Source organism: Dipteris shenzhenensis, chromosome 20 (assembly GCF_047967505.1).
Source record: "Dipteris shenzhenensis isolate YYH24624 ecotype China chromosome 20, Dip_SZ_1.0, whole genome shotgun sequence".
NCBI lineage: Eukaryota > Viridiplantae > Streptophyta > Polypodiopsida > Gleicheniales > Dipteridaceae > Dipteris > Dipteris shenzhenensis.
The window spans coordinates 38,564,750-38,589,084 of NC_141615.1; the positions used below are offsets into that span (position 1 = coordinate 38,564,750).

At 44.0% G+C, this 24,335-nt stretch overlaps 1 protein-coding gene across 4 annotated transcripts in view; it reads right to left on the reverse strand.

Moving 5' to 3' along the window:
- LOC147889630 (uncharacterized) overlaps window positions 1–10,606 on the reverse strand; it is a 72,947-nt gene extending 62,341 nt beyond the window's left edge. For all 4 annotated transcript variants that reach the window (XM_087391828.1, XM_087391827.1, XM_087391829.1 and 1 more), the window contains exons 1-2: window positions 10,490–10,606; window positions 10,256–10,363 (exon numbers count right to left, since the gene is read on the reverse strand). In XM_087391828.1, coding sequence (XP_087247954.1) covers window positions 10,256–10,363; window positions 10,490–10,573 — 192 coding nt within the window. In that variant the 5' untranslated portion in view covers window positions 10,574–10,606. The remainder of the gene's footprint in view (window positions 1–10,255; window positions 10,364–10,489) is intronic.
- Between the last annotated feature and the right edge of the window lie 13,729 nt (window positions 10,607–24,335).

Sequence of the window (24,335 nt, forward strand, 5' to 3'; positions counted from 1 at the left end):
AAGAGAGTTTGAAATGACAGACCTCGGACTGATGCATTTCTGTTTGGGGATTGAAGTTTGGCAAGAGCCGAAACATATCTTCATTTCACAGCTGAAGTATGCTGGAGAGATACTGAAGGCATTTGGCATGGCTGAGTGCAAGACAGTTGGTATCCCTATGAAGGTTGACGCGAAGCTCTCAAACAAGGATTCATCACCACTGGTGGACGAAGCGAAGTACAGAAGGCTTGTGGGCAGCTTGATCTACTTGTGCAACACACGGCCGGACATCAGCTTTGCGACTGGTGTACTAAGCAGGTTTTCCAATAAACCCCGGGAGAACCATTGGAGGACAGGGATGCGGGTGCTGAAATACATCAAAGGCACACTTGATTATGGCATCACCTATACCAAGGGCAACATCTTGACCGGATTCTGTGACTCGGATTGGGCAGGAGACGTGGACAGCAGGAGATCAGTGACAGGGTACTGTTTCTCACTTGGATCTGGAGTTGTGTCATGGGTCAGCAAGAAGCAACCCACAGTTGCTCTTTCTTCTACCGAGGCCGAGTACAAATCTGCATGCTTTGCTTCTTGCGAGGCAAAGAACCCGGTGTTCCACGCTCGCACAAAACACATTGAGATTCAATATCACTTTGTACGCGAGCTCATCATGGATGGAGAGGTCGACTTGGTGTACTGTTCGACTACCGAGAATGCTGCGGACATCTTCACGAAGGCTCTTGGAAGAGACTTGCTGGAGAGGCATCTTCATCGACTTGGCATTGGGCCGAAAAAGTAAGTTCACTTGCGGGTGGACATTGAGGGGAGGTGTTAGATATCAATGCTCCACTCTCGTGTAACTACGCGGGAACCAGCTAACTCTACTTGTAAGCCCCCCATATGAGGAGAAGGCATTTGAGTAGCTCGGTTATCCGGTAGGTCTTGGTTTGGACACCAAATGGGGACCATGTGTGGCTTGATGGTTGGACGGCTTCAGATAGAGTTGGCACAACGCCAACTAGGCTACATGCAAGTGCGGGAAGGCATCCCTTGACTGACCGCACTGAGGGTAGACGGAGCATTTCTCGGGGCAGCCCACCACTGTCGGGTTGCGGGGCCCGTTTGGGCCTCAGATGATCCCGGATGGCTCTGTTTTGCGCACCGATTCTATCGTATGGTCGGTGGCCTATTTCGGGACCGACCCCCAGAAGACCGTTTTGGACGGAGTGGGTCGGTCACCCAATTGAGCCTAACCGACTACGACTGGTGGCTATATAAGAGCAAGCCCGTGAAGCCCATTTCATCACTGGCTACAGCAACCCTGATTCCTTAGCATTCAGCCTCCGTCTTCTACTGTTTCCAGCACGCCATCGAAGCTTCTTTCACAGGAGCGCACGGTTGGGAGGTAGCGCCATCTATTGTATCAGTTCTACAGTAATCAAATTTTTTATTCTCCATACTATCTTGTTTTCTCTCTTGCGTACGAGATCCTGTTATCTGTTGAGCACAGACGTTGTATTATTTTCTTACACTGTCAACTAGCATTTCATGAAGAGATATCCTCAACCATAAAGGAGCATGATCCGAGTGTGTACAGCCCACCTAGGCTGGTTTCCAGACAGCAAGGTGGAGAGGATCGTTCTGGACGGAAAGTCTACAGACGCTCGAGGTGGAGCACGCGGGCTCGAGTCTAGAGATAGCCAGCAGATAGGAGAAGTACCTTGTGGTAAGATAGCCACCAGATAGGAGAAGTACCTTGTGGTAAGATCAGAGGACCACACCATTGGTGGGACTCTGGCTCTCTCTTTTGTATTGTGTCCATAGCTTTGGACGGAAATATATTATTTGGGTGGTTTCTCTACCTGGCTGGCTCATTGTCTATTGATGAGTCTGCGCATCTATTTTATGCACATAAGTTAAGAAGTTTGTGATTCCACACACCACACCACACTGTGTGAGCTCCTGGGCTATTCTATCAGTCTTCCGCTATGCGTACCCTCGGTTGGGTCTTTTCTAACAAATAATCCATCTACCTTGGTTATCATTAAGAGCAACAGCTGGCTAAAGATCATGCTTAACCAAAAAGACTACACCCGAGAAACTGTGTGAGCTCCTGGGCTATTCTAACAGTCTTCCGCTGTGCATACCCTCTGTTGGGTCTTTTCTAACATGGTATCAGAGCCCAAATAGGAGGCTCACAGGTGTGGGAGCCTAAAGGCAGGGACCTTGCTAAAGGACGACCCTAATTCAGACGCTCTTGGGAATCAACTTCCACGACTAGAGGATTGTGCCCTTGCGAGAGGGAGGGTGACTCAGGCTTAGTCAGGTGCGTTCAAAGTACTGGTCTACTGAAATTGAGTTTCGTTGACTTTGTTGTGTGGTATACCTCAACAGCCTCTTCAGCCCCTGCTCTCCCTTCCTCCTCCCCCAGTTTTCTCTCATTCACTATCCCTAACTTTGGAGAATCTGGAAAACTGGACAGGACCAACTTCCCGATCTGGAAAGTGAAGATCCGGAGTCATTTAGTGGCTCGGAAGTTGTGGAAGCTGACCACGGGAGGAGGCGAAGCCGGAGGACATGGTGGACAGGCAAGGGGAGATAGTCATGGTAGTAGACAGAGAGGAGCTTGAAGCTGGGAAGACAGAGATGCCCATGCCCTGGCATTAATCATAGGGACTACGGCAGACTCTGTTCTTCCACATATCCATATGACCAAGACGTCAGTAGAGGCGTGGGTCACTATGAAGGATCTGTACGAGACGGACAACACCTCCTGGATTTTGCTTCTTTAGCATCAACTCTATAATCTTGATATGGAAGAAGGAGATACGGTACATAGCCACTTGACGAAGGTCAAGGTGGTGAGGGATCAACCGGCGGCAGTTGGTTAGAAGACAGACTCATGCCATTTGGCCTTGATGGTACTGAGGAGACTACCTCGGAGTTTCAAGAGTTTTGTTACGACTGTGACGGCAGGACAGAGGACCAAACCTCTAACGTTTGAGGAGTTGGGTCCATTACTGCTACAGGAGAAAGCTCAGGAGAAGCTCTACAACGAGGACAAAGACGACAAGGTGATGCTGGCAAAGGATTTGTAGGATCCCGATAGAATAGATGCATCTTGCAAAAGGTGTGAGAGCACAATGAAAGAAATATGTTGTTCTCTATTATGGATTGTGAGAGAGAGGACTCTCTCTTATAGAAAGGAGGAGAAGGTAATACCTTCCCTACATAAGTGACAATCAGCCCCTACATCAGTGGGAATCAATCCCTACATCAGTGGGATTGCCTTTGTCTTACATCATCACTTAGGTCACACACTAGACACATCATAGCACTTGATGTGCCTTTACAACACACACAAACACACATGTGACTCCCCTAGATGCACACATGCACCATAGAGCAAGCCCTTAATCATACTTATCCCAACATACCCCCCCTCAAGGGGTTGCCTCTTGCAGTGTCAAGGATACATCTAGTCTCATAATTTCTCATGCCATCTCATGGTGGTCAAGGATAAATCTATGGCTAGGATCTCATGCTAGCAAGGGTTCCCAAGGGTGTGAGGTTCACAAAAATGGGATAGACAAAACACATATCACATGGTCTACATCATATGGTGACCAGAGGTGATTTACATAACATATTCTTTTTGGAGTACTACTCCAGGCAGAGAACCTCAAAAATTTGACCAAGTGATGGTAAACAAAAAATTCAAAAGACAAAGTGCCTAAAAAGCATAGTCTTCATTTTCTTCATTTGTTGATGGAGTTCTTCCTTCAACCAAATTTGCTTTGTTGTTGAAGTAGTCCTTCTTGTCTTTGATCAACCAATTAGCTTTTTCTTTTGTAGACTTCTTTCCATTCACAACATTCCATATCTTCTTTTTCATAAGCATAAACTCAGCTTTTGTTTGCCAAGTATGGAAACTAGTTCCATCCAACTTCTCAAAAAAGGTCTTAGCTTCCATGGCAAGATCTTACCCGAGGGCAGTGTCTAGTGCCTTACAAGTGAAATATGAGCAATAAAAAATAATCCTTCAAAGAGTAACAACTTGAATACTTTGACTTGGATTTCTCTATGTGACTTAAGTAAATGTCAAAGCATAAGGCAATTAGTCAGAGCAACATTTATGCAAGATGTCTAAGCAAAGATGACCAAGAAGATGCTAGAAAATGAGCATAGTAGACTGAAAATAAATCTTGGTCAAACTACTAGTCAAATTTTGACTACCCAAAGTCAAACTTAGACTAGCATAGTCAAGCTTTCATGGCCAAAGAGGCAGCTCGAAAATCTGCTCCAATTCGTCATGTAGAGGCCGAAACTCAGAGGGATTTTGCAGTGGAGAGGAAGGAAAAACTGTAGAGCTTCACCCTCAGAGAGGAATCGCGCAAAAGATAAGCACGTCGGCCAGCATTGTAGAAGAACCGTGGACTATTTTTTGGACGAAATCGACCCGAATCTTGCTCCAAATGAGCTCAGACTTGATGAGCAACAAGGTACTGATGTCGCCCAGCTCCTTTTGGAAGGAATTTGACAATGTTGCTCTCCACAGTGAGAACTAGGAAGAAGGTCGATGCAGCTTCCTGAGGCAATGCCGCCCCGAAAATGGCGAGATAGCGTGTATGGCTTGTTCTGCAGATTCGCCCTGACCTTGGGAAGACTCACCTGAAAGATGAGAAGCTGAGAATGCAAGCTTGAAGAGAAATCTCACTTCCAAAAATCGACTTTGGTGAGGGAAGGTGGAAGATGGAGGTGAGGAAGAAGATGATTGTGTGGCACCTAACTAGGGCTTAGGCTAGAGAGAGCATCTAATGCTAGGCTTGGCTAGGCTAGATCTAAAACCTAAAGCTCTGATACCAAGTGTAGGATCCCGTAGGATAGAATAGATGCATCTTGCAAAAGGTGTGAGAGCACAATGAAAGAAATATGTTGTTCTCTATTATAGATTGTGAGAGAGAGGACTCTCTCTTATAGAAAGGGGGAGAAGGTAATACCTTCCCTACATAAGTGGCAATCAACCCCTACATCAGTGGGATTGCCTTTGTCTTACATCATCACTTAGGTCACACACTAGACACATCATAGCACTTGATGTGCCTTTACAACACACACAAACACACATGTGACTCCCCTAGATGCACACATGCACCATAGAGCAAGCCCTTGATCATACTTATCCCAACAGGATTACACTGGCAAAGGAAAGGGCAAGCCTAACGGTGGCAAGTCCAAGAAAGACTGACGACGAGGAGCCTTCGAAGAGGAAGCAGAAGAAGAAGTGCTTCTATTGTGATACACCAGGACATTTTGCAAAGGACTGCAAAAAGAAAAAGGTGGATCGGAAAAACAAAAAGGAGTCCAACTCAGATTTAGAGGGAGAGGCCAAAGCAAATGTGGTAATCAAAGAGTTGCTCCTAGTGACATCACCGAGTGTTACCAAAGTCAGATATGTTGACCAAGAAATCACAGTGACGATGTCTCATGTAGAGATGTGGGTCGACAAGGAGTCAGATGCCTTTGTGAAGGTGAAGGACAACACTAACACGAGGGTGGATTCTATGGAGGGCCTTGAGGTCTCATGGTTAGATGGATGTTGTACTTCAGAAGGGGACAGTACAGGATTACACATGCTCTTGGTGGGGGCCTCAATGAGGTACGGGGTTTGCTTTCACAGGTAGTACAACAGTCTAGTATGTACTTGATATTTTGCATTTGAGCCTTTATAGCATGCTATGGAGAGACTCTGCTTTTTAATTGTCTCAGGTGTTACGAGATTGGAAGGAATTGGCCTTCTTCAAAGGCACAAGGGGAAGTATTGGTGCTTCTTCAAATCTCGGACACAGATTGCTAGAAGGTGATGGACAAAGAGTACTGAAGCCAAAAGAGTACCTCCTTGAGAACTCAGCAAGAGTTCATGGTCCAGGTAATTTGGAAATATTCATTGGTTGCAGACCTTGCCAAAAGGACGGGTTGAAACAGGCCCTCAAAGCATGGTGCCTGGAAGACTCCAGGTTGTTCACTCATTACGAGGGGGACAACTGGAAGATCGTGACGGCTGGATTGCTCGAGTTCGAAGGCAGGAATGTGACAGAAGATGGTGGTGCCAGAAGGTGCTACAATAGATGGACCTGTGTACTAGGATGGTGTGCAGAAGCGGAACCAGACCTGGTGGAGCAGGAGCCACTGGATGAAAAGCCAGGAAAAGACTTTGACACCGAAATGTTCCAGAGGACTACGACCAGGGAATTACTAGAGCATCGTCATCGACGTGCTGGCATTGGGCCGAGATGTGTCAGTGAGAGGGGGTGTTGGAATGGTCACCTCCCCATCTGTAAGCCCCCATATGAGAGCATGAGGGAGGTAGACCAGGGTATATTGGGGCAGCACACAGGAAGGGCAGAGGCTGCCACATGGGCAGCACACAGTCTGCCATGTGGGCAGCTGTCAAAACAGGAATCCATGGGCCTGCAAAAGAGGCGCATAGGTGGCGACATAGGCAGGCTGGAAGCACCTGCGTGGCGGGCTGTCTGGCAGAGGAGATGGCGCAGAAGGGCGGGGCCGACCAGCAGATTGGGTCGGCCACATGGAGGCCAGGTGGAGCAGCAAATGGGGCTGCTAGTAGGCAGTGGCATGCCTTATATAGGGCTGGGCCCTTGCCTTAATTGGAGGGCCAAAGGCCCTAGAAGTTTGGGCCAAAGGGCCCCGGTTTTAGAACCCTTAAAAGGCTGGACCAGCAGCAGACTGGTCGGCCACTATGAAGCTGACTGGTCGGTTTTTATGACAGGCTCCAGGGCCTATAAAAGGAGGGCCTCCAGCCCTCATAAATCATTCTATGGAGCAGCCCTCTCACAGCAGACAGGAGCAGCAAGAAGGCAAGCCTTGGGCCTATACACAGGAGGTGAAGGTGACCCTCAAGGAGCTGCAGACTAAGCTTGAGTGGCAGCCCACCTAGGCTGGTTTCCAGACAGCAACGTGGAGAGGATCGTTCTAGATGGAAAGTCTACAAACGCTCGAGGTGGAGCATGCAGGCTCGAGTCTAGAGATAGCCAGCAGATAGGAGAAGTACCTTGTGGTAAGATCAGAGGACCACACCATTGGTGGGACTCTGGATCTCTCTCTTTTGTATTGTGTCCATAGCTTTGGACGGTGGTTTCTCTATCTGGCTGGTTCATTGTCTATTGATGAGTCTGCACATCTATTTTATGCACATAAGTTAAGAAGTTTGTGATTCCACACACCACACCACACTGTGTGAGCTCCTGGGCTATTCTATCAGTCTTCCGTTGTGTGTACCCTCCATTGGGTTTTTCTAACAATCCATCTGCCTTGGTTATCATTAAGAGCAACAGCTGGCTGAAGATCATGCTTAACCAAAAAGACTACACCCGAGAAAGAGTGCTCTCCCGCATAAACAATATCATACCGAGCAAAATGACCTTGGCGTCCCGCATACATATGCTGATTATGTTCTTGCAAAGCCACTATATCTGGCTGCATTTGATTGAGATACACCCATATAAGTTTCCATTTCTTTGCATCAACATAAACCCTATTCATTAAGTGTCAAGCATTTGATTTGTGACAGCATATTTACAGTTTATGTACATGTCATATCATCCAACAAACAAGAAAATCAGGCCTACATAGTCTCCTCTGGATCCGTGATGAGATCCTGACGAGGAGGTGCAGCCTGATAGCCACGCATCAAACCAGTAATTTCTTCTTCTGGAAATAAAGTACGGCTTGCCGTCACAGCAGCCCATGTAATGCTAATTCTAGAATTTTCTGCAAGAGTCTGAGCATTTGAAGACGAGGCATTCCAAGTCCTAGGAGATAGAGGTCTACTAGTTGAGACCACAAGTCTCGTAGTCTGCAAGGATTCATTGGTATTTTTACCCTTGAGCTTGAGCTGAGGTACAGAAGGCAAAACACCAGATGCATTTCCATTGGAATTTAGTTGTTGTCTTGTGCTGTAGGAGGTCCGAGGTGTTTTAACTTCTTTATAAACTCAGCTGTGACAAAGCCAGGTATCATCACCAAAGCCCTCCTACTCACCAATTCTCTTCACATAGCAACCCAGAAGTCCTTCCGGATGCTTGACTATACAACCAGCGGTGAATTCGTAGATCCGTGAGAGAGTAAAAAATGCCTACAGGCCATGCCTTGCAAAAACACTACCACCTTTCAGCAGTCTTCCTAGATCCCTTCGTGCCCGACATCAACTCATATTTTCTTAGATGATCAGACGTTGACATTAGTTTTATTACAATCACAGGATGAGCTGCTTTAGAACTGGGATTTGACATCAGTTTATTACAATAACAAGAAAGATACAAAAAGATGAAGCATTTCTTCTTGAGAAGAGCAGGCAAGCTTTTCTGCTATAGAATGAGATATAGATCATGTGCCTTCTCTTGAGATGGCAGTACTTATTTGTGGATGATAATGCCCTCATAGATTATTCTATCTTGCCTCCGCATTTCTTGTCGATTATTGTTCAATGTATCTGCACGTCACATCATCGATCATGGTTTCAAGAATTTTGACTTTAAAATGTTCCACGAATGGTTTGTGCTTGAGAACATCTGTACTTTTTTTCGATTGTTGTGCATTTGATGCAGTAAAATGCTGTATGATCTCGTATGGGCTGTACCCCTCGCTCCGATCCAAGGTGTGCTCTTTGGCTTCACTGATCAAGATGCACACGCCCAACTTTGGGTGTGGGCGCTAGGTATCTCTAGATTCTCTTTCTTTGAGGCTGAGGGATGTTTCAGTGCTCTTTAATATCTGCTGCATGTTTTATGTCCACCATAGGGATGGTCTTAGTAAACTAAAGGATTATCTAGCGAAGACCTATCGTCAATCCTACCTTTGACTATTGAACCGAATGACCTTGACACCAAGATCGACACATTGAGAACACAGTACTACTGTATGTGAAAGATGGATGGTGACCGTAAGTCCTCAAGGTAAACTGCCATATCGGACACAATAGATTCTATGAAAGGTTTGCTTCATGTACGACATACACATCTTATATTTTGCACCAATTGTGTTGGTGTCTATATACACATAGATAATTCTCTCTCATTTAATTTTAACGCTCAATCTGTCTCACCACAAAATTCACAACGACCTAGCTTCATTATGAAGCTTGCACAAACACTTTCTCAATCGTGAAGAATAGTGGCTATGAAAGGCTAGGATCTAGCTGATACCTTTTGTTTCTTTCTGCTAAATGTTTGTGATTTAGCAGTTTTCGTGTCATGCACAAATTTCTAGCCGTTTTAGTGCAGAGTTGCAATCAGCATTACTTGAATCATACGCAAACCATTGCAAAAGTACTGACACTATTCTGATGATTGAGAAAGAGTGTCAGTCTTGCCTAAGGGCTTTGCAGTCATCATTGTACCAACCATTCTGGGGTACAGAACCTTCGAGTGGCTTTCATGTGTTTGTGATTGTGTACACACTAGCTATTTTGTTGGCCGTTCCTATGGGAAGCCTTCTTCTATTGCCCTACTGCTAAAGAATTTTTTTGTTACTTGGCCGTGTCATTCAGCATTTCCGCAAGAATACCATGTGCATGATGCCTTTCCATTGGCTCCTTTCTCCATGCCCTACCGTCATGATGTCTTTAGCGTTCCTCATAAGCCGAAAGAAGCTCACAAACTTTTGTTTTTAGTCCAAAAATTCCTCTCTATAATTTTTACAGCTTGAATGCGTAGCTAATGTTTTTCTTGGAAATGTCCTCGTAACTGCTGCAATAGCAGCACATGAGTTTCAAATTCTACCGTCACCCTTTGTAGAGCCTGCAAATCCTATCTGGGTGTCCAGCGCTATGACCTAAAAGCTGACTCTTCCTTATGCATTGGAAATGCATCCTCAAGAACCTGAAGAAAATTGCAAAACGACTCCTCTACATTCCCCACTTGAAAATTTAAGTGGCTATTTTGATCAATGTTCTCAAGTTCCCTTTGGTCAATTTAATCATACATCAATTTTCTTTTTATACTAACACAACTCCATGCCTCTGTGTGTGCGTGCATGAATGCAAGAAAAGGAAAGAGACAGACGGACGGAGACAGCAGATAGGACCTGATATCTATCAAGTCCGAATATCCAATTCAGACGATGTCGCTTTTAGAAATGAATTTGAAATACTGATTGGGGGGGAGACCATTTTCAATCCAAAGAATGTATGCTTGTACGGACAACCTTACAACCTAAATTAAAGATGAAGTTACGTATTACAGGCAGTTTGAACCTGTGGCAAAATTGCTCGGCACGCGTCCAGATTGAGCAATGGTTGCACTGTGGTGTCAGGGGGTTGCAATGCCTGAGCTTGTAAAGCTGTCCACGCATCAAAATCGGGCTACATTCCAACACAAAACAGCACAAACAAAGTTAGGGTGGTCATATAAGTGTTGAAGGTGATATAAGGCATCCGCTCAAAGATGGCCAAATAAGGTGTATGAATGGTGCAAGTGCAGGAGCAAACGGAAAGGAAGTTGAGGGAGGGCAGCTCGTTGGCGTCGGGTGCTAAGGAAGGAGCAGAATCGTTGGCACTTTCCTGCTTCGGCATTCTAGTTGAAACAACAGAAAGCGTATCACTGTCGGATTTTCAAACGACGACATATATATATATATCACAAGACTTTTTGGCCTTGGAAAGTATATATAGTATTCAAAATCATCAGCTTCTAGAGGGTAGGGGAGACCCCTGTCCAAGCTCTCAGGCTTAGGGTGTTTACACACATGCGCGCCCGTGGGCATGCCCAAGGCTCATGGACGGGCAAGATTGCCCACTCGCTCATAGCTCACCCACGGTTCAGATCCATTTATTGCATCTTGGGTGCCCATAGTGTGTAAACACCCTTAGCCGCACCTAGTTGCCTCCCTCATCAAGCTCGTAATGTTATAATGTGGGAATCTATCTAAAACTTCGTGCGCCATGGCTATTGTAAGGAAAAACAGTCCTAAGAAAAGCTATCCTTAAGCAGAGTTCACACCATGCACCCGGACATGGAGGAAAAGTGGAGGACAGGTTACTTCAATCAATAGCTAAGACAGCAAGCCCAAACGTGGAGGAAAAGAAGTAATGTCCAGCTGCAATAGGCTACCCAACTCCTTGGCCAAAGAAAAGAGAAGGGCGGGAAATGCATTGATTGGGTGTTGAAACTCTACCAATTGCACCTAGTGGTGTGAACCACCTCTCTAGACATCCATCCTCCTCTCCATTTTCTTCCTCCATGTCCGGGCACACGGTGTGAACTCTTCTCCCCCCCCCACCAACTAACTACAAGGGAAACATCCACTTGTGGCCTACGCTCACAAGTAGGAACGGGCTTCTCAAGGGAATCTAATGCGGGCAATCAGCTCAGGTGGGCAAGCACCCACCCAAGAGACTTTTCTTTAATTCCGATTAAGCAACAACACATAAAGGAGTATCCTATTTCCCAACATCATCGACTTGAGTACAAATAGGGGAATACAAAGATTGACCCTTGTCATGGACAAATCGTGTGCTTTTCATAGACCCCTTGCAAGGTGAACAAACAAGGACCTATAGTCATAGTGGTAATAGTTGCGCATCCAATGTAAGGACACCGATAGGAGAGAGCATGCCAGTAGTAGCCACCTAGCCACGCCACGCCACCATATAGGCACTCCACACTAATCTCAGCCACCACACTCTAATCCAGGCGGTCTAGCCATACATAGCTTCTACCAATCATTTATATATAACCCCACATGTGTGTCACCATGTGATCTCAAGCCAGCTGAACTATCATGGTGACTCCCACAGACCCCTAACTAATGGACACACCTTCACTACCGAAGGCTCTACATACGAACATCCCATGTCCATTATCGATCTTGCTCTCACCGCATTCCTAGAATTACCATCATCATAACATTATCCCTCCCTTAAAGAGAGTTTTCATCCTCGAAAACAAATTTGGGAAAGCATAACATAAGTGTATTAAACTTCTCCCAAGTAAACCCTCCTCATGCATGTCTTGCCTCGATATGGTCGACTAATACTTATAAGTCAACGATGTTATCATCACTACCCATAACTTTTTCAAGTATTACAAATGGACCCCAATACCTCAACGATAGTTTAGGAACTATGCTAGCCTTTAAGGATTTGGACTAGTTAGGAACCCTTAAATAAACTTTTTTCCCTTCTTCGAAGGTCACCTAACAATGATTCTTGTCAACATAATGTCTAGCACATTCCTGGGGCCGTCTAACATTATCTTTGGCTATCTTTAACATCTCGCTGAGATCTTGAAGAAAATCCTTAACTTTTTATAGTTTATCGTTCTCAAGACCAATGGCCATGGGGGGCTCAAGGTTGGAGACCGTACATCAGCATAAACGGAATATACCCTGTAGCAGAATGCTTTGAATTACTATATGCACTCTCTAATAGGTCGCGGACTATCATGACACTCATAAACAATTTGGCACCATGTGTCAAGCCCACTGGTACACATTCTCTACCCTTGTAGAGCAAGTAACCATCTTCGATGGAAAAAATCTTCCACCAAATCTTCTCATCGCTCGTTAGCAAATTATGAGAGTACCAAAATCTATGGGCATGTCCATCTCATGGTTAGGGCCAATAACCTCCTCTGTAAGAGAGTTTGAGGATGAGGGTTTCCTCTTTTTAACTGCATGCCACACCCAGAATAATGTGAATCAACTTCCCACTTACCTTTTAGTGATTCTAAGAAACCACTCTTTAATCGCGTAAAACTCAACTCATTAATCAAATGAAACAGGCCCTAACTAGGTTTGGTAAGCCCCAAACAACTTGGAACAAGTGTCAAATCAATCCATTGGATGCACCCATAAGAGTTTGAGTTAGTAGCTCACTTCCCAGCTGTAGGCTTAGTACATCGAGCCACTTGCGAGCTAGATGTCTAGACTACCGCAAAGAGCCAACTAGCCTCAAAGTCTAGACATGTGTCCCATACCACAAGCCCTTTCCTCTAGCGACTCAATGATCGGCAACATGTTGTAATGGCCTTTGCGATACCTGAGTTCAAAGTTACACTCCTAGAGCAACTCAACGCAGAAAGCTTTATGACCTTTCAACTCTTTTTAGGACAATAACCATTTGGTACTCTCCAAATCAAAGACTATCTCAGTGCAGGCACCATATGAACAATGCTGCCACTTTTTTAATGCATGTCCTATTGCATACAACTCTCTCTCATATTCTAAGTATTTATGCTGCCATTTATCCAGTTTCTCAAAAGTTACACACGATTGCCTTGAAGTAAGATAGCACCTATAGCATGATAACTAGTAGAATCTATCCCAAGCACAAATGGCATATTCAAATCCACTACTTTCAAGGTGGGAGCCATAGCAATCACCACTTTGAGTTTCTCAAGAAACGATCAACCACACATAAAAAGGAAACAAGATCTTCACTTTGGTATTATTTTAGGACAATACATAGAGCTTATAAATCTTTCACCTAGAAATGCTCACAAAGAAATACTCTACACAATGCTTTGTGGATGGACTTGGAGAAAAATTAGGAAAGGTTCAATCATCTTTTAAGTTGAAACCTTAGAAAAGGCAGTTATGAGAAAACTACCAAATGGATGAAAAGTAAGGGTTTTGAACCCTTACCCAAACCAAGTTGATAAGTCTTTGCCGACCCAACAAGGGTCCTATGAGATGGACCTGATAGCTTTAGGTAATCAAGCCCATCCCAATCTTAGCAGTGTTATGTGCTGATCACATCTTATTTATCATTTTCCCCTCCCCATTAAAAGTGGGAGGTTTCAAATCCTTTAGGGATAGATGCAAAATCAAGAATCTGCAAACTCCTAAAGAGGTTGGACAGACAACATTGGACATTGTAGGTGGCACCAAAGTTTCCTTCCCACCTGCTGGTGTGATCGACACACGACCTACCTGACAACTAAGGTAACGAGATTGACGACTATGGGACCGACGATTGCAAATGTAAAGTATGCTGAATATTATCTAAAATCTATAGAATATTACTAATTTAATGCATGACACTGGCTCCATAGTCACAAACTCCTCCAAACGGGCTGCCAGAGCACCTATTGAAGTAGACACAAGTAGATTAGACGACTCCACGGTGTCTACAATATATGTGAGAAGAAATTTAAAAAATACGAAAATAAAAAATAATGAAAGCAACGACCAACTTCAACACTTGGAAGCCTTGTTCTTGTCACGAATCAAACTTTGCAAAGATGAAGCTTTAATCCTAAATTTGGACTGCAACAAGTTAAAGAAGACCTCGAGCCTTGAGCCAACAAGCAAAAATAAACAACTAAGCTAGCTAGAAACTCAACATACTCTAAAAAGAAAGCAATTCATTTTTGCTTTTTGGGGTCAAAAGAAGAGCTTCTGGGGGATGGATACTGTTAACCGCCGCAACGGTTAACAGTTCATATGTTGTAATAACAAGCGAAGATGTAGTAGAGGGTGTGAAGATTAGCATATGCTATTTGCCTTGGAGCTGTATGGGCCAAGTGTTTGTAATATGAGAATGAAAGAGGTACAAGAGAGTACAAGGGTTCGCCCTCCCTTCAAAAGGTGGCATGTATTTAAGGCCAACAAGTTTGACTTTCGTCTTCATTGTGTACTTGCAACATTGGAAATATACTCAAACACATATATAAATGAATGAAAAAGAAGATTAGGGTGGTTCTGCACCCACCAAAACTTGTGTGGCTCTCTGTCTCTCTCTCTCCTTCTTCCATTCTTGCTTCCGTTGAGTGGGATACCTTCCGTACAGCTGTCAGTAACTCTGCACCTGGTGGAGTACTGAAATTTGATGATGTTGTGGGTAGCTTGTTGGCCGAGGAAATTAAACGGAAGTCTATGGACAGCAACAAGCAGGATGCAGCCTTAAATGTGCAAAGCGGTAGATCACAGTTCAGGGGGAAGTCCCAAGAAAGAGGGAAGTCTCGTAGCAAATCTAGGGCACGGAACATTGAGTGTTACCATTGTGGCAAGAAGGGCCATATGAAAAAGGATTGCTACAAGCTGAAAAGAGAGCAAAAGGATAAGAAAAAGAATGCAAATTGGGGTGTAAATCAAAAGGAAGAGAGTCCAAGGGAGGACAAAGGAAAAGTGAAGATCGAGGAGATCAATGTAGTCACACATGATGGTGACAATGACATTCTCTTCATGTCTAGTTTATCTGCAGAGTTGCTTACCACTTCAGATGATGCATATTCCCAGGATTGGATTTTGGATTCTGGTGCTTCATTCCATGTTACTCCCCATAGGGAATGGTTCTCCACTTATGACAGTGGAAAGACAGGTTGTGTGCATCTTGGAAATGACTATGCATGTGACATAGTGGGAGTAGGTGACATAAAATTTTCTTTTGCAAATGGGCCTGCATTTGTTTTGAAACATGTGAGACATGTGCCTAAGCTGACCAAGAGTCTTATTTCAGTGGGTCAGCTAGATGATGCTGGTTTTCACACCACTTTTGGCTTTCAAAGTTGGAAAATTCAGAAGGGCTCTATGCTTTTGGCCAGGGGTGCCAAGTGTGGGACTTTGTATCCCTTACATGTATCAGGGGTATTTGATCATGTTGTTGCAATAACCGAGCAGCCAAGCACTTCTTTGTGGCATTGCAGGTTGGGGCACATGAGCTAGAATGGAATGAAACTCTTATGCCGTTTGGGTTATGTACCGCATTTGAGTTTCTCTGATTTTGAATTTTGTGAGCACTGTCTCTATGGGAAGCAGACTAAATCAGCTCATAAAAGAAGGGGAAAGAAAGAGTTTGAAATGCTTGATTTGGTGCATTCAGATGTATGCGGTCCCATGCCTACACGGTCATTAGGCGGGGCTGAATACTATGTGACATTCATTGATGATGCAACTAGGAAAGTGTGGGCTTATACTATAGCTCAGAAGAGTGATGTGTTCCAGGTATTTCAGAAATGGCTGGCCTTGGTTGAGAATCAGTTAGGTAGAATGCTTAAATGCCTACGGACTGACAATGGTGGAGAGTATCTCTCGCATGACTTTCAGCATTTCTGTGATACACGTGGGATTAAGAGGGAGCTCACATCCCCTCGTACTCCAGAGCAAAATCCAGTTGCAGAAAAGATGAACCGTACCATTCAAGAAAGGTTGCAATGCATGCTTTCCAATGCAAGTCTTTCTGGTGGTTTTTGGGCTGAGGCAATGAAGACTGCAGTGCATGTGATCAATAGATCACCTAGTAAGAGTTTGGATGGTGGTATTCCTGAAGAGGCATGGAGTGGCAAGAAGCCCTCTTACTCTCATTTGCGTATATTTGGGTGTGAGGCATATGCACATGTGCCAAAAGAGCTTCGAAAGAAGCTAGATCCTAAGTCTAGGAAATGCATCTTTCTAGGTTATGGTGAAAGTGGAGAGATGGGCTATCGTCTCTGGGATCCAGAAGCAAAGAAGATCATACGCAGCCATGATGTGGTCTTCAATGAGAAGAAGATGCATAAGGCACCCATGAGGGATGTGGAAATGAGGAGAATCACTTTCTAGGATGTGAATCCACCTGCATATGTTGATAGACAGCAAGCTGTCCATGCACCAAATGTGCAAGAAATGGTGCCACCAAGTACTCCCACAGGTATACAATCAAGGGTAGATGATGGATCATCTATTGGTGGAAATGATGAGCCAAATGTGGCTGATATGCAAGTGGGACAGCAAGCTGAAATGCCCTTGAGAAGATCATCTAGAGTGTCTAGACCGCCTGATAGGTTTGTTCCAGGGGTAGACTATGGGATGCTCACTGATTGCGGGGAGCCTTCTTGCTATAGAGAGACTATGATGCGTGAGGATCAACGCAAGTGGGAGTATGCTATGCAATCAGAGATGAGTTCACTTATGAAGAATAAGACTTGGGACTTGGTTTCTTTGCCACATGGAAAGAAAGCATTGCCATGTAAATGGGTCTACAAAATGAAGGTCACAGGTGATGATGTGCCTAGGTACAAGGACCGTTTGGTTGCTAAAGGGTTCAAGCAAGAGAAGGGTGTGGACTTTGATGAGATATTCTCTCCAGTTGTGAAGATGACCACACTTAGATGCATGCTTGGACTAGTGGCATCAGAGGATATGGAGCTTATGCAGATGGATGTCAAGACAGCTTTCTTGCATGGGGATTTGCATGAGGAAATTTACATGGTTCAGCCGGAAGGCTTTGAAGAAAAGGGCAAAGAGCATTTAGTTTGCAAGCTGAAGAAGAGTCTCTATGGTCTTAAGCAAGCACCTAGAGAATGGTATCAGAAGTTTGATGCTTTCATTCGGTCCCAGGGTTTTAGAAGGAGTGAAATTGATCACTGCCTCTACACTAAAAGGGCTAAGGATAATAGCCTGATAATCTTGGCACTATATGTGGATGATATGCTATTGGCTAGCAAGAATACTTATGAGCTAGATGCTTTAAAGGCCAAGTTGCATGAGGCCTTTGATATGAAGGATTTGGGACTTGCAGGTCATATTCTTGGTATGTGCATCACGCGTGATCGGAGTAGGAAACTCCTTTGGCTTTCACAAAAAGAGTATGTTACAAAAGTATTGCAGCGTTTCAATATGGAGGGGGGGAAGGCAGTGAGTACTCCATTGCCTCCATATGTGAAACTGAGTCATACAGATAGTCCCAAATCAGATGAGGAGAGGGCCATGATGGCCAAGGTTCCTTATGCATCAGCAGTTGGGAGTCTTATGTATGCTATGATAGCTACTAGACCAGACATTGCATTTGCAGTGGGAGTTGTTAGCCGGTATATGGCTAATCCAGGAAAGAGGCATTGGGAGGCAGTTAAGTGCATCATGAGGTACATGAAGGGTACCAAGGAGATGTGCATCTGCTTTGGTAAAGGAGACATGCGTGTACTTGGGTACATAGATTCAGACTATGCAGGGCATGTGGATAGTAGGAGATCCACTTCTGGTTATGTGTTCACCTTTGCAGGTGGTGCAGTGTCGTGGATGTCTCGCGCATAGAAGTGCATTGCTTTGTCTACCACAGAGGCTGAGTATGTTGCGGCCACAGAGGGTTGCAAGGAGGCTATATGGCTTGATCGGCTAGTGGGAGATTTGGGGATTCATACAGGTGTACCGACATTGCATAGTGATTCCATGCGTGCTATTCAGCTAGCACGGAATCCGGTCTTTCATGCAAAGACCAAACACATTGAGGTCAAGTACCATTTCATCAGGGAGGTACTTGAAGACAAGCGCATAGAGCTTGTCAAGGTTCATACAGATGATAACCCTGTAGATATGCTGACGAAGAGTCTACCTAGTTTGAGTATTGTCATGTATTGATGGGCATTGGATAGTATGCTCACTGGTTGTTCTCCCTTAAAGGCACATTGTCCTTTAAGTGGGAGGTTGTGGGGGTTAAAGGTCACTGTGCCTTAACCCCAGTTATGTACAATACTCAAACACATATATAAATGAATGAAAAAGAAGATTAGGGTGGTTCTGCACCCACCAAAACTTGTGTGGCTCTCTGTCTCTCTCTCTCCTTCTTCCATTCTTGCTTCCGCCGTTGAGAGCACTCTCAGAATCAAATGCCAATTCACATGCAAAATGAACTTTATAGTAGAATTGAGTCTCTAAGTGCAAGAACAGTGTGATTGCAAAGTAAGCCAAATGCATTCCCAATGAGAAGAACGTTCCAAGAAGTATTGGTCCAAATCATGTGACACAATTGTCTACTTGACAAATAGGAACCCCATTGCTCTATTATAGGACATGACACTCAAAGGGCATTCACGGGAACTAAGCCCTCTATTGACCACTTGAGAATATTTATCTCTCTTGCTTATGCTCATGTTCTCAATCACTTAGGAATAAACTTGATTTCAAGTTCATCAAGTGCACCTTTGTAGGGTATGTTGGAGAATCAAAGTCATACAGACTTTATGATCCAATTTAGCAGTGAGACTGATCATGTCTAGAGATGTTATCATTGACAAGGCTTCATCATACTTGATAGTCCGACTATAATTTTTATTATGCCTTAGCCAGGAGTGTTGATGATGCAAGCAGCAATACTAAGGGATTTCTTTACTTGCATTGTCAAAAGTTAGTCTGCAATGACCAAGAAGGTCTTTAACATAGTGGATACAACCACTACTACAATCATCACCAAGACCCCAAAGAGTTCCACGTCCAATCTCACAAGATCTGCTCATGGCTGAAAGGCACTTTTAAAGTGGACATACAAGATAAACTATGCATTCATGGCCAAAGTGATGGAATTTGATGAGCCAACGTTCTTTCCAAGAAGTAGTGCAAGTTTGCAAGTGGCAATATGTGATGGATGGAGTACACTTTTTTTTCCAAAACCAGACTTAGACCTTGACACATCTTCTTGTATAGAAGAAGCCAATAGGATACAAATGGTCCTACAAATTCAGACTCAACTCAGATGGAGAGGTTGATAGATACAAGGGCATGTTAGTAGTGAAGGGATATGCCTAAGAGTATGTCACGGTTAAAAGCACCATTTGCAAAGATGACCATAGTTAAGACATCCATAGCTCTTACCTCCTACTTTAATGGATGTGAAGCATGCATTTTTTGGATGAGGAGATTTGCATGACATAGTCTCCATGGTAAGCTCTCAATAGGATGAAATACAAAGTCTCCTAGTTGGTGAAGAGTCCCCTTGTGCATGGAATTAAAGGATATATCATCATTTCTTAGCATCTAGTTTTCATATGTTTGATTAGGGTCCATATGCACAGCTTGTTGCAAGATCTAAGCATCAACTCACCTTGGAGTTTGACATGAAGGACATGGGATAAATCCATGATTTTCTTGGGATAGAAATATGGGGGGCTTACATAAGGATTACAGTTTCACATAGGGTTGACATAGGGATTACACTTTCACCATAGGACCAATACACTCAGAGGGTAATTAAGCAATTTAATCCACATGACAACAAGCCACTCCTTACTCCCATGGAATGTCAGGTTGACTATCACCATGATAGACATATGATATGAAGTTGGTGTGCTCAATAAATGTATGCATAATCTCAAGAAGACTCACTGGGCTATTGCAAAGATAGTTCTTAGATACCTTCACGATACATGGAATTATGGAGTACAATATGCCAACATCCAGCTTACAATTCCATGGATACAATTATGCCGATTGGGTAGGAAGTGCAAATGATAGAATATTCACCATTGGATATAGCTTCAATCTTGGCTCCACAATGTTGTCATGGCAAAGCAAGAAGCAAGCAAAGTCTTCTTGCAATTGTCATGTGTTAAAGTGATGAAGTACATTGCCTTGTGTAGAAATACAATAGAAACAACCTTGACCACATGATGATAGGCGTTGACCACATGTCGACAGGTGTTGACCACATGACGATAGGTGTTGACCATGTGTCAACACAAGTCAACCACATGACACGAGGAGTTGATCACATGGGTTCATCCAGGAGTACTATCCAAGGCAACCATGGCATCGACACATGTCAACCAGGAGTATCATGCCCAAGGTGACATCGAGAGCTGCGCACATGGAGAGTGAGCTTAGCACATGGAGCAGTCAAGAGTATTTACAGTTACACAGTGGCTCAATGGTGTGATGATCCAGATCACCTGCACATGGAGAATTTACACCATCCTGACTAGAAGAGGCTGGCGAGTCAGGGAGTCAGAAAGTCGCCATAGCCATCAAGAGAGCTAGTGGCTCAATGGCTATCCTCAACAACTAAGGAGATAAGAGGATGACCAATGGGAAGAAGGGGGGGATTCTCAATGAAGAAGGGGCCCTCCAAGGCGGGGATGAGGATGAAGGCTAAGGTGGAAAGGGGAGGAGAGAGAGAGCATTGGGCATTCAGCATTCGGCACTGGAGCGGGAGAAAGGAGAGTGTGAGGAGAGATAGAGACTAGAGCTACAAGCTCACCAAGGAGAGACTTGTGTGTACCCTCTATCTACTATAGGGATAGACTTGCGACTTGTGACCTGGAGACACTGGTCTAGTGATATGTACTTTGGCCATCTTGGTCACTTTCTCATTTTTCTTGTCTCTTCCCAATATGGGGATTGTTCACTGGTGTATAACGAGATTTTCTTATTCTGATTATGTTGTGGAGTTCTCAGGTGATTGTCATTTAGCATAGTGCACTTGTAACGTCGTCGTTCACTATAGTATAGCATATGGCACTCACACACCACTGCACGGTGCACTCTATGCGGTCCATTGCATTAGAGCATTGCAACACTCATGCTTCTCACGCCAGCAGCCTTTGGCCTCCAGTAACACCTCTGGAAGGATAAGAACCTCTCCCCTCAAATAGGTCTTTACAAGCTTGATGCTCATCCCTATAATTAGCATGCTATGGCTATTTCTTCTACTCCTCCGGGTGATTTATGGCATACTAGGTTTGGTCATGACATCACAGAGCTTTGGCATATTTGCATAATAATAATATGGTTGAAGGATTGCCAAAATTACAGCAGCCCGCTCAAGAGGTGTGTGAAGCTTGTGCTCTAGGAAAGTTGCATCGCCTACTATTCGAAAAGGATGGTCTACATTAAGTAAGAGCACAATGGGTATTGCAGATTGTGCATAGTGATGTTTGTGGACTAATGAATGTCACAACCCATAGAAGGTATCAATATTTTGTCACATTCATTGATGATTATTCTAGGATCACTTGGGCTCTTTCTCATGAAAAGAAAATCTGAAGTGTTCAATTGGTTTAAGGAGTTCAAAGCATTGGTTGAGGACCAAAACCAATTCTAGAATTGGACCACTCATCTTCATAGTCAAGATGCCTATTTGATTACACTATGGCACAAGCACATAAGAGCTATGGTTGCCTTTATTTAAGTAGCCTTGTATCCCTCAAGAAGTCCATGGTATTGGGACTTCCATAGGTGCATTTTCAAACACATGTGTGTGAGTCTTGCTGTATGGGTGAGAAACATAGAAAACCCTTTTTGAAACTATTTGTCTTAAGCACATAAGTCCTTTAGATCATCCATAGGGTCCTACTTCCACACAATCCACCACCAAGGTGTTGTAAATCACTTCCTAGTGGAAGCAAGAGAGTGCATGTGTGAGCAGGTGTTAGCAAGCCAATGAGATGCAAACTTGTGGATTGGGGATGAGGACCCTAATCCTACTCTTTTTAAAAGAACACACATGGGTAAAGCGTGTGGATGTGGAATGAAATCCAATCTAGAATTTGGATAGTCTTGGTCTCTCTCTCCATGTTTCTTTGAGAGCGTCTTTTGTATTATTAGCATCCACCATGTTTTACACCACCCTCCTCTTGTGCTCCTAGATTTTCTACATGGTATCAGAGCACCAAGTTGCTCTCTTCATCTCCCTTCATCACTCTTGCCATGTATATTTTTGGAGGAGTCATCTTACACTAAGCAAGTATGATCATGAAATTGATTGAGGTCAAAATTGACAAACTCGGTCATACAAGTTAATCTGGAAATCTCATTTACCTTGGGATGCATCTGAGTGACTGAAATTGTCGGCCAAAGAACCGCAATCGTAAAACACAACAAACAACTGGAAGATCCTCTGCTCTGTGATTATCAACCTTTGCAAGGTTGGGGCTGCTATGAACACAATTTTGAATTGAATTTGTGATGCAATAAACCAAGCTACTCCTGTAGCAAGGTACATGAGCTCTTTCTCCTCCCTTGGATACCCTTTATGTACTCTAATGGTAAGTACCTTGCTCCATTGGCCATTAATGTAAGGTCAAACATTCAAGATACTCCCCCTCGCTCTCGACCTTCTTCTTGTATTCCCTTACTTCTTATCCTGCCCTTCCCTTCCTTGTATGTGAAGCTCATCTCCTCTCTCAGTTCTCCTCCATTGTGACTCCCTCATGGGTATCCCATCCTTCTCGTCCCATGAAGGTGAGCATGGAAACAGAAGCAAACTTCTTCCTTGGATGATCCCTCTCAAAGCTCTATCATGGAGTTTTTTCACCCAGATCACATGGATCCCCACAAGATGAGGCCTCGAATGACCGTGACCCAGAGCTAGTGACCCGACAGCTTAGATAGAGGGTTGACACGCATATTGCACTTGGGGATATGCCCTCCCTGTTTAGATTCAAAGCCCGATCGATAGGGGTTATTGTAGCCCTTGTTAGGCACAGAGCTATGACCAGGAGACATGGGCCACACCCATGAGTGGCTGATAACACTCTATCACCAATTTCATCCCTCCATTGCCTCATCCACCGTGATGTTCTGATGATGATGATTGATACATAGTCGACCACCGATATGACTATGTTGTACTTAATACTTAGTATTACCATTTTGCATTTTTTGCATTTTGCATTGGTGTGGATGCTCGTTTAGTAACTCCACCACCACAGCTCGTTTGTACCAGGATTTTCACAGTCTCATAGACCCATCGATCTTTCGAAGGCTTTAATAAACTCTCTCTCTCTCTCTCTCTCTCTCTCTCTCTCTCTCGCTCGCTCTCTCTTTCTCTCTCTCCATCATTGAATTTTTGAGTTTTTCATTCACTCTTTCCCCCACACTATGTACTCAATGCACAATTATTTGCATCACTTGACATAGAGTGAACATGGTCATCTAGAAATAACAATTGCCCCACAAACCATAAAAAAAAGAAGCGCCCCAAGGCAAACTAAAGCACTAGCACATAGTGCCTTAGGTCCGACTACAAAGCCGTGTCTGACCCTGGAAGTCATTCCAATTCCACACCTCCTAACCACGGATATGTGTTGATCATGATTAGGCATAGAGTTAGTGGTTGGTGGAGTTAGCACATAGGAGTAAGGGTTTGGTAACTTCACATAGGAGTGATATCGTAATATGGCACATAGGAGGCATTTATGGGGGTGGAAGAGAACATTGGAGATAGATGTTAACCTTTACCTATTTCATTGTATCACCCTCTTTTCATTTTTTAGCATTGCATGGGAGTTGATGCTAGGATATTGGGATTCCTCCATGATACACAGCTTTTGGAACCAAGTGCAAGTTTCTTTTCATTCTATCACCCTCTTTTCATTTTTTTAGCATTGCTGCATGATATTGTGTTCCTCCAAGATACACATCTTTTGCAAGTGCAAGTTTCTTTTATCTCTCTCCCCTTCTGGTGAGGGCTTCAACCCCTTCTGGTGAGGGCTTTAACCCCTTCTGGTGAGGGCTTCAACCCTTAAATGGAATTGGTTTTCTTTACCCCCTGGAGAGTTCCTAGCTACTTCCTTGATCCTTTTCACCATAGCACATGAAACCACAGACTGCTTCTTTTTGGACTTTGGCATGACATTTTGGGTCTT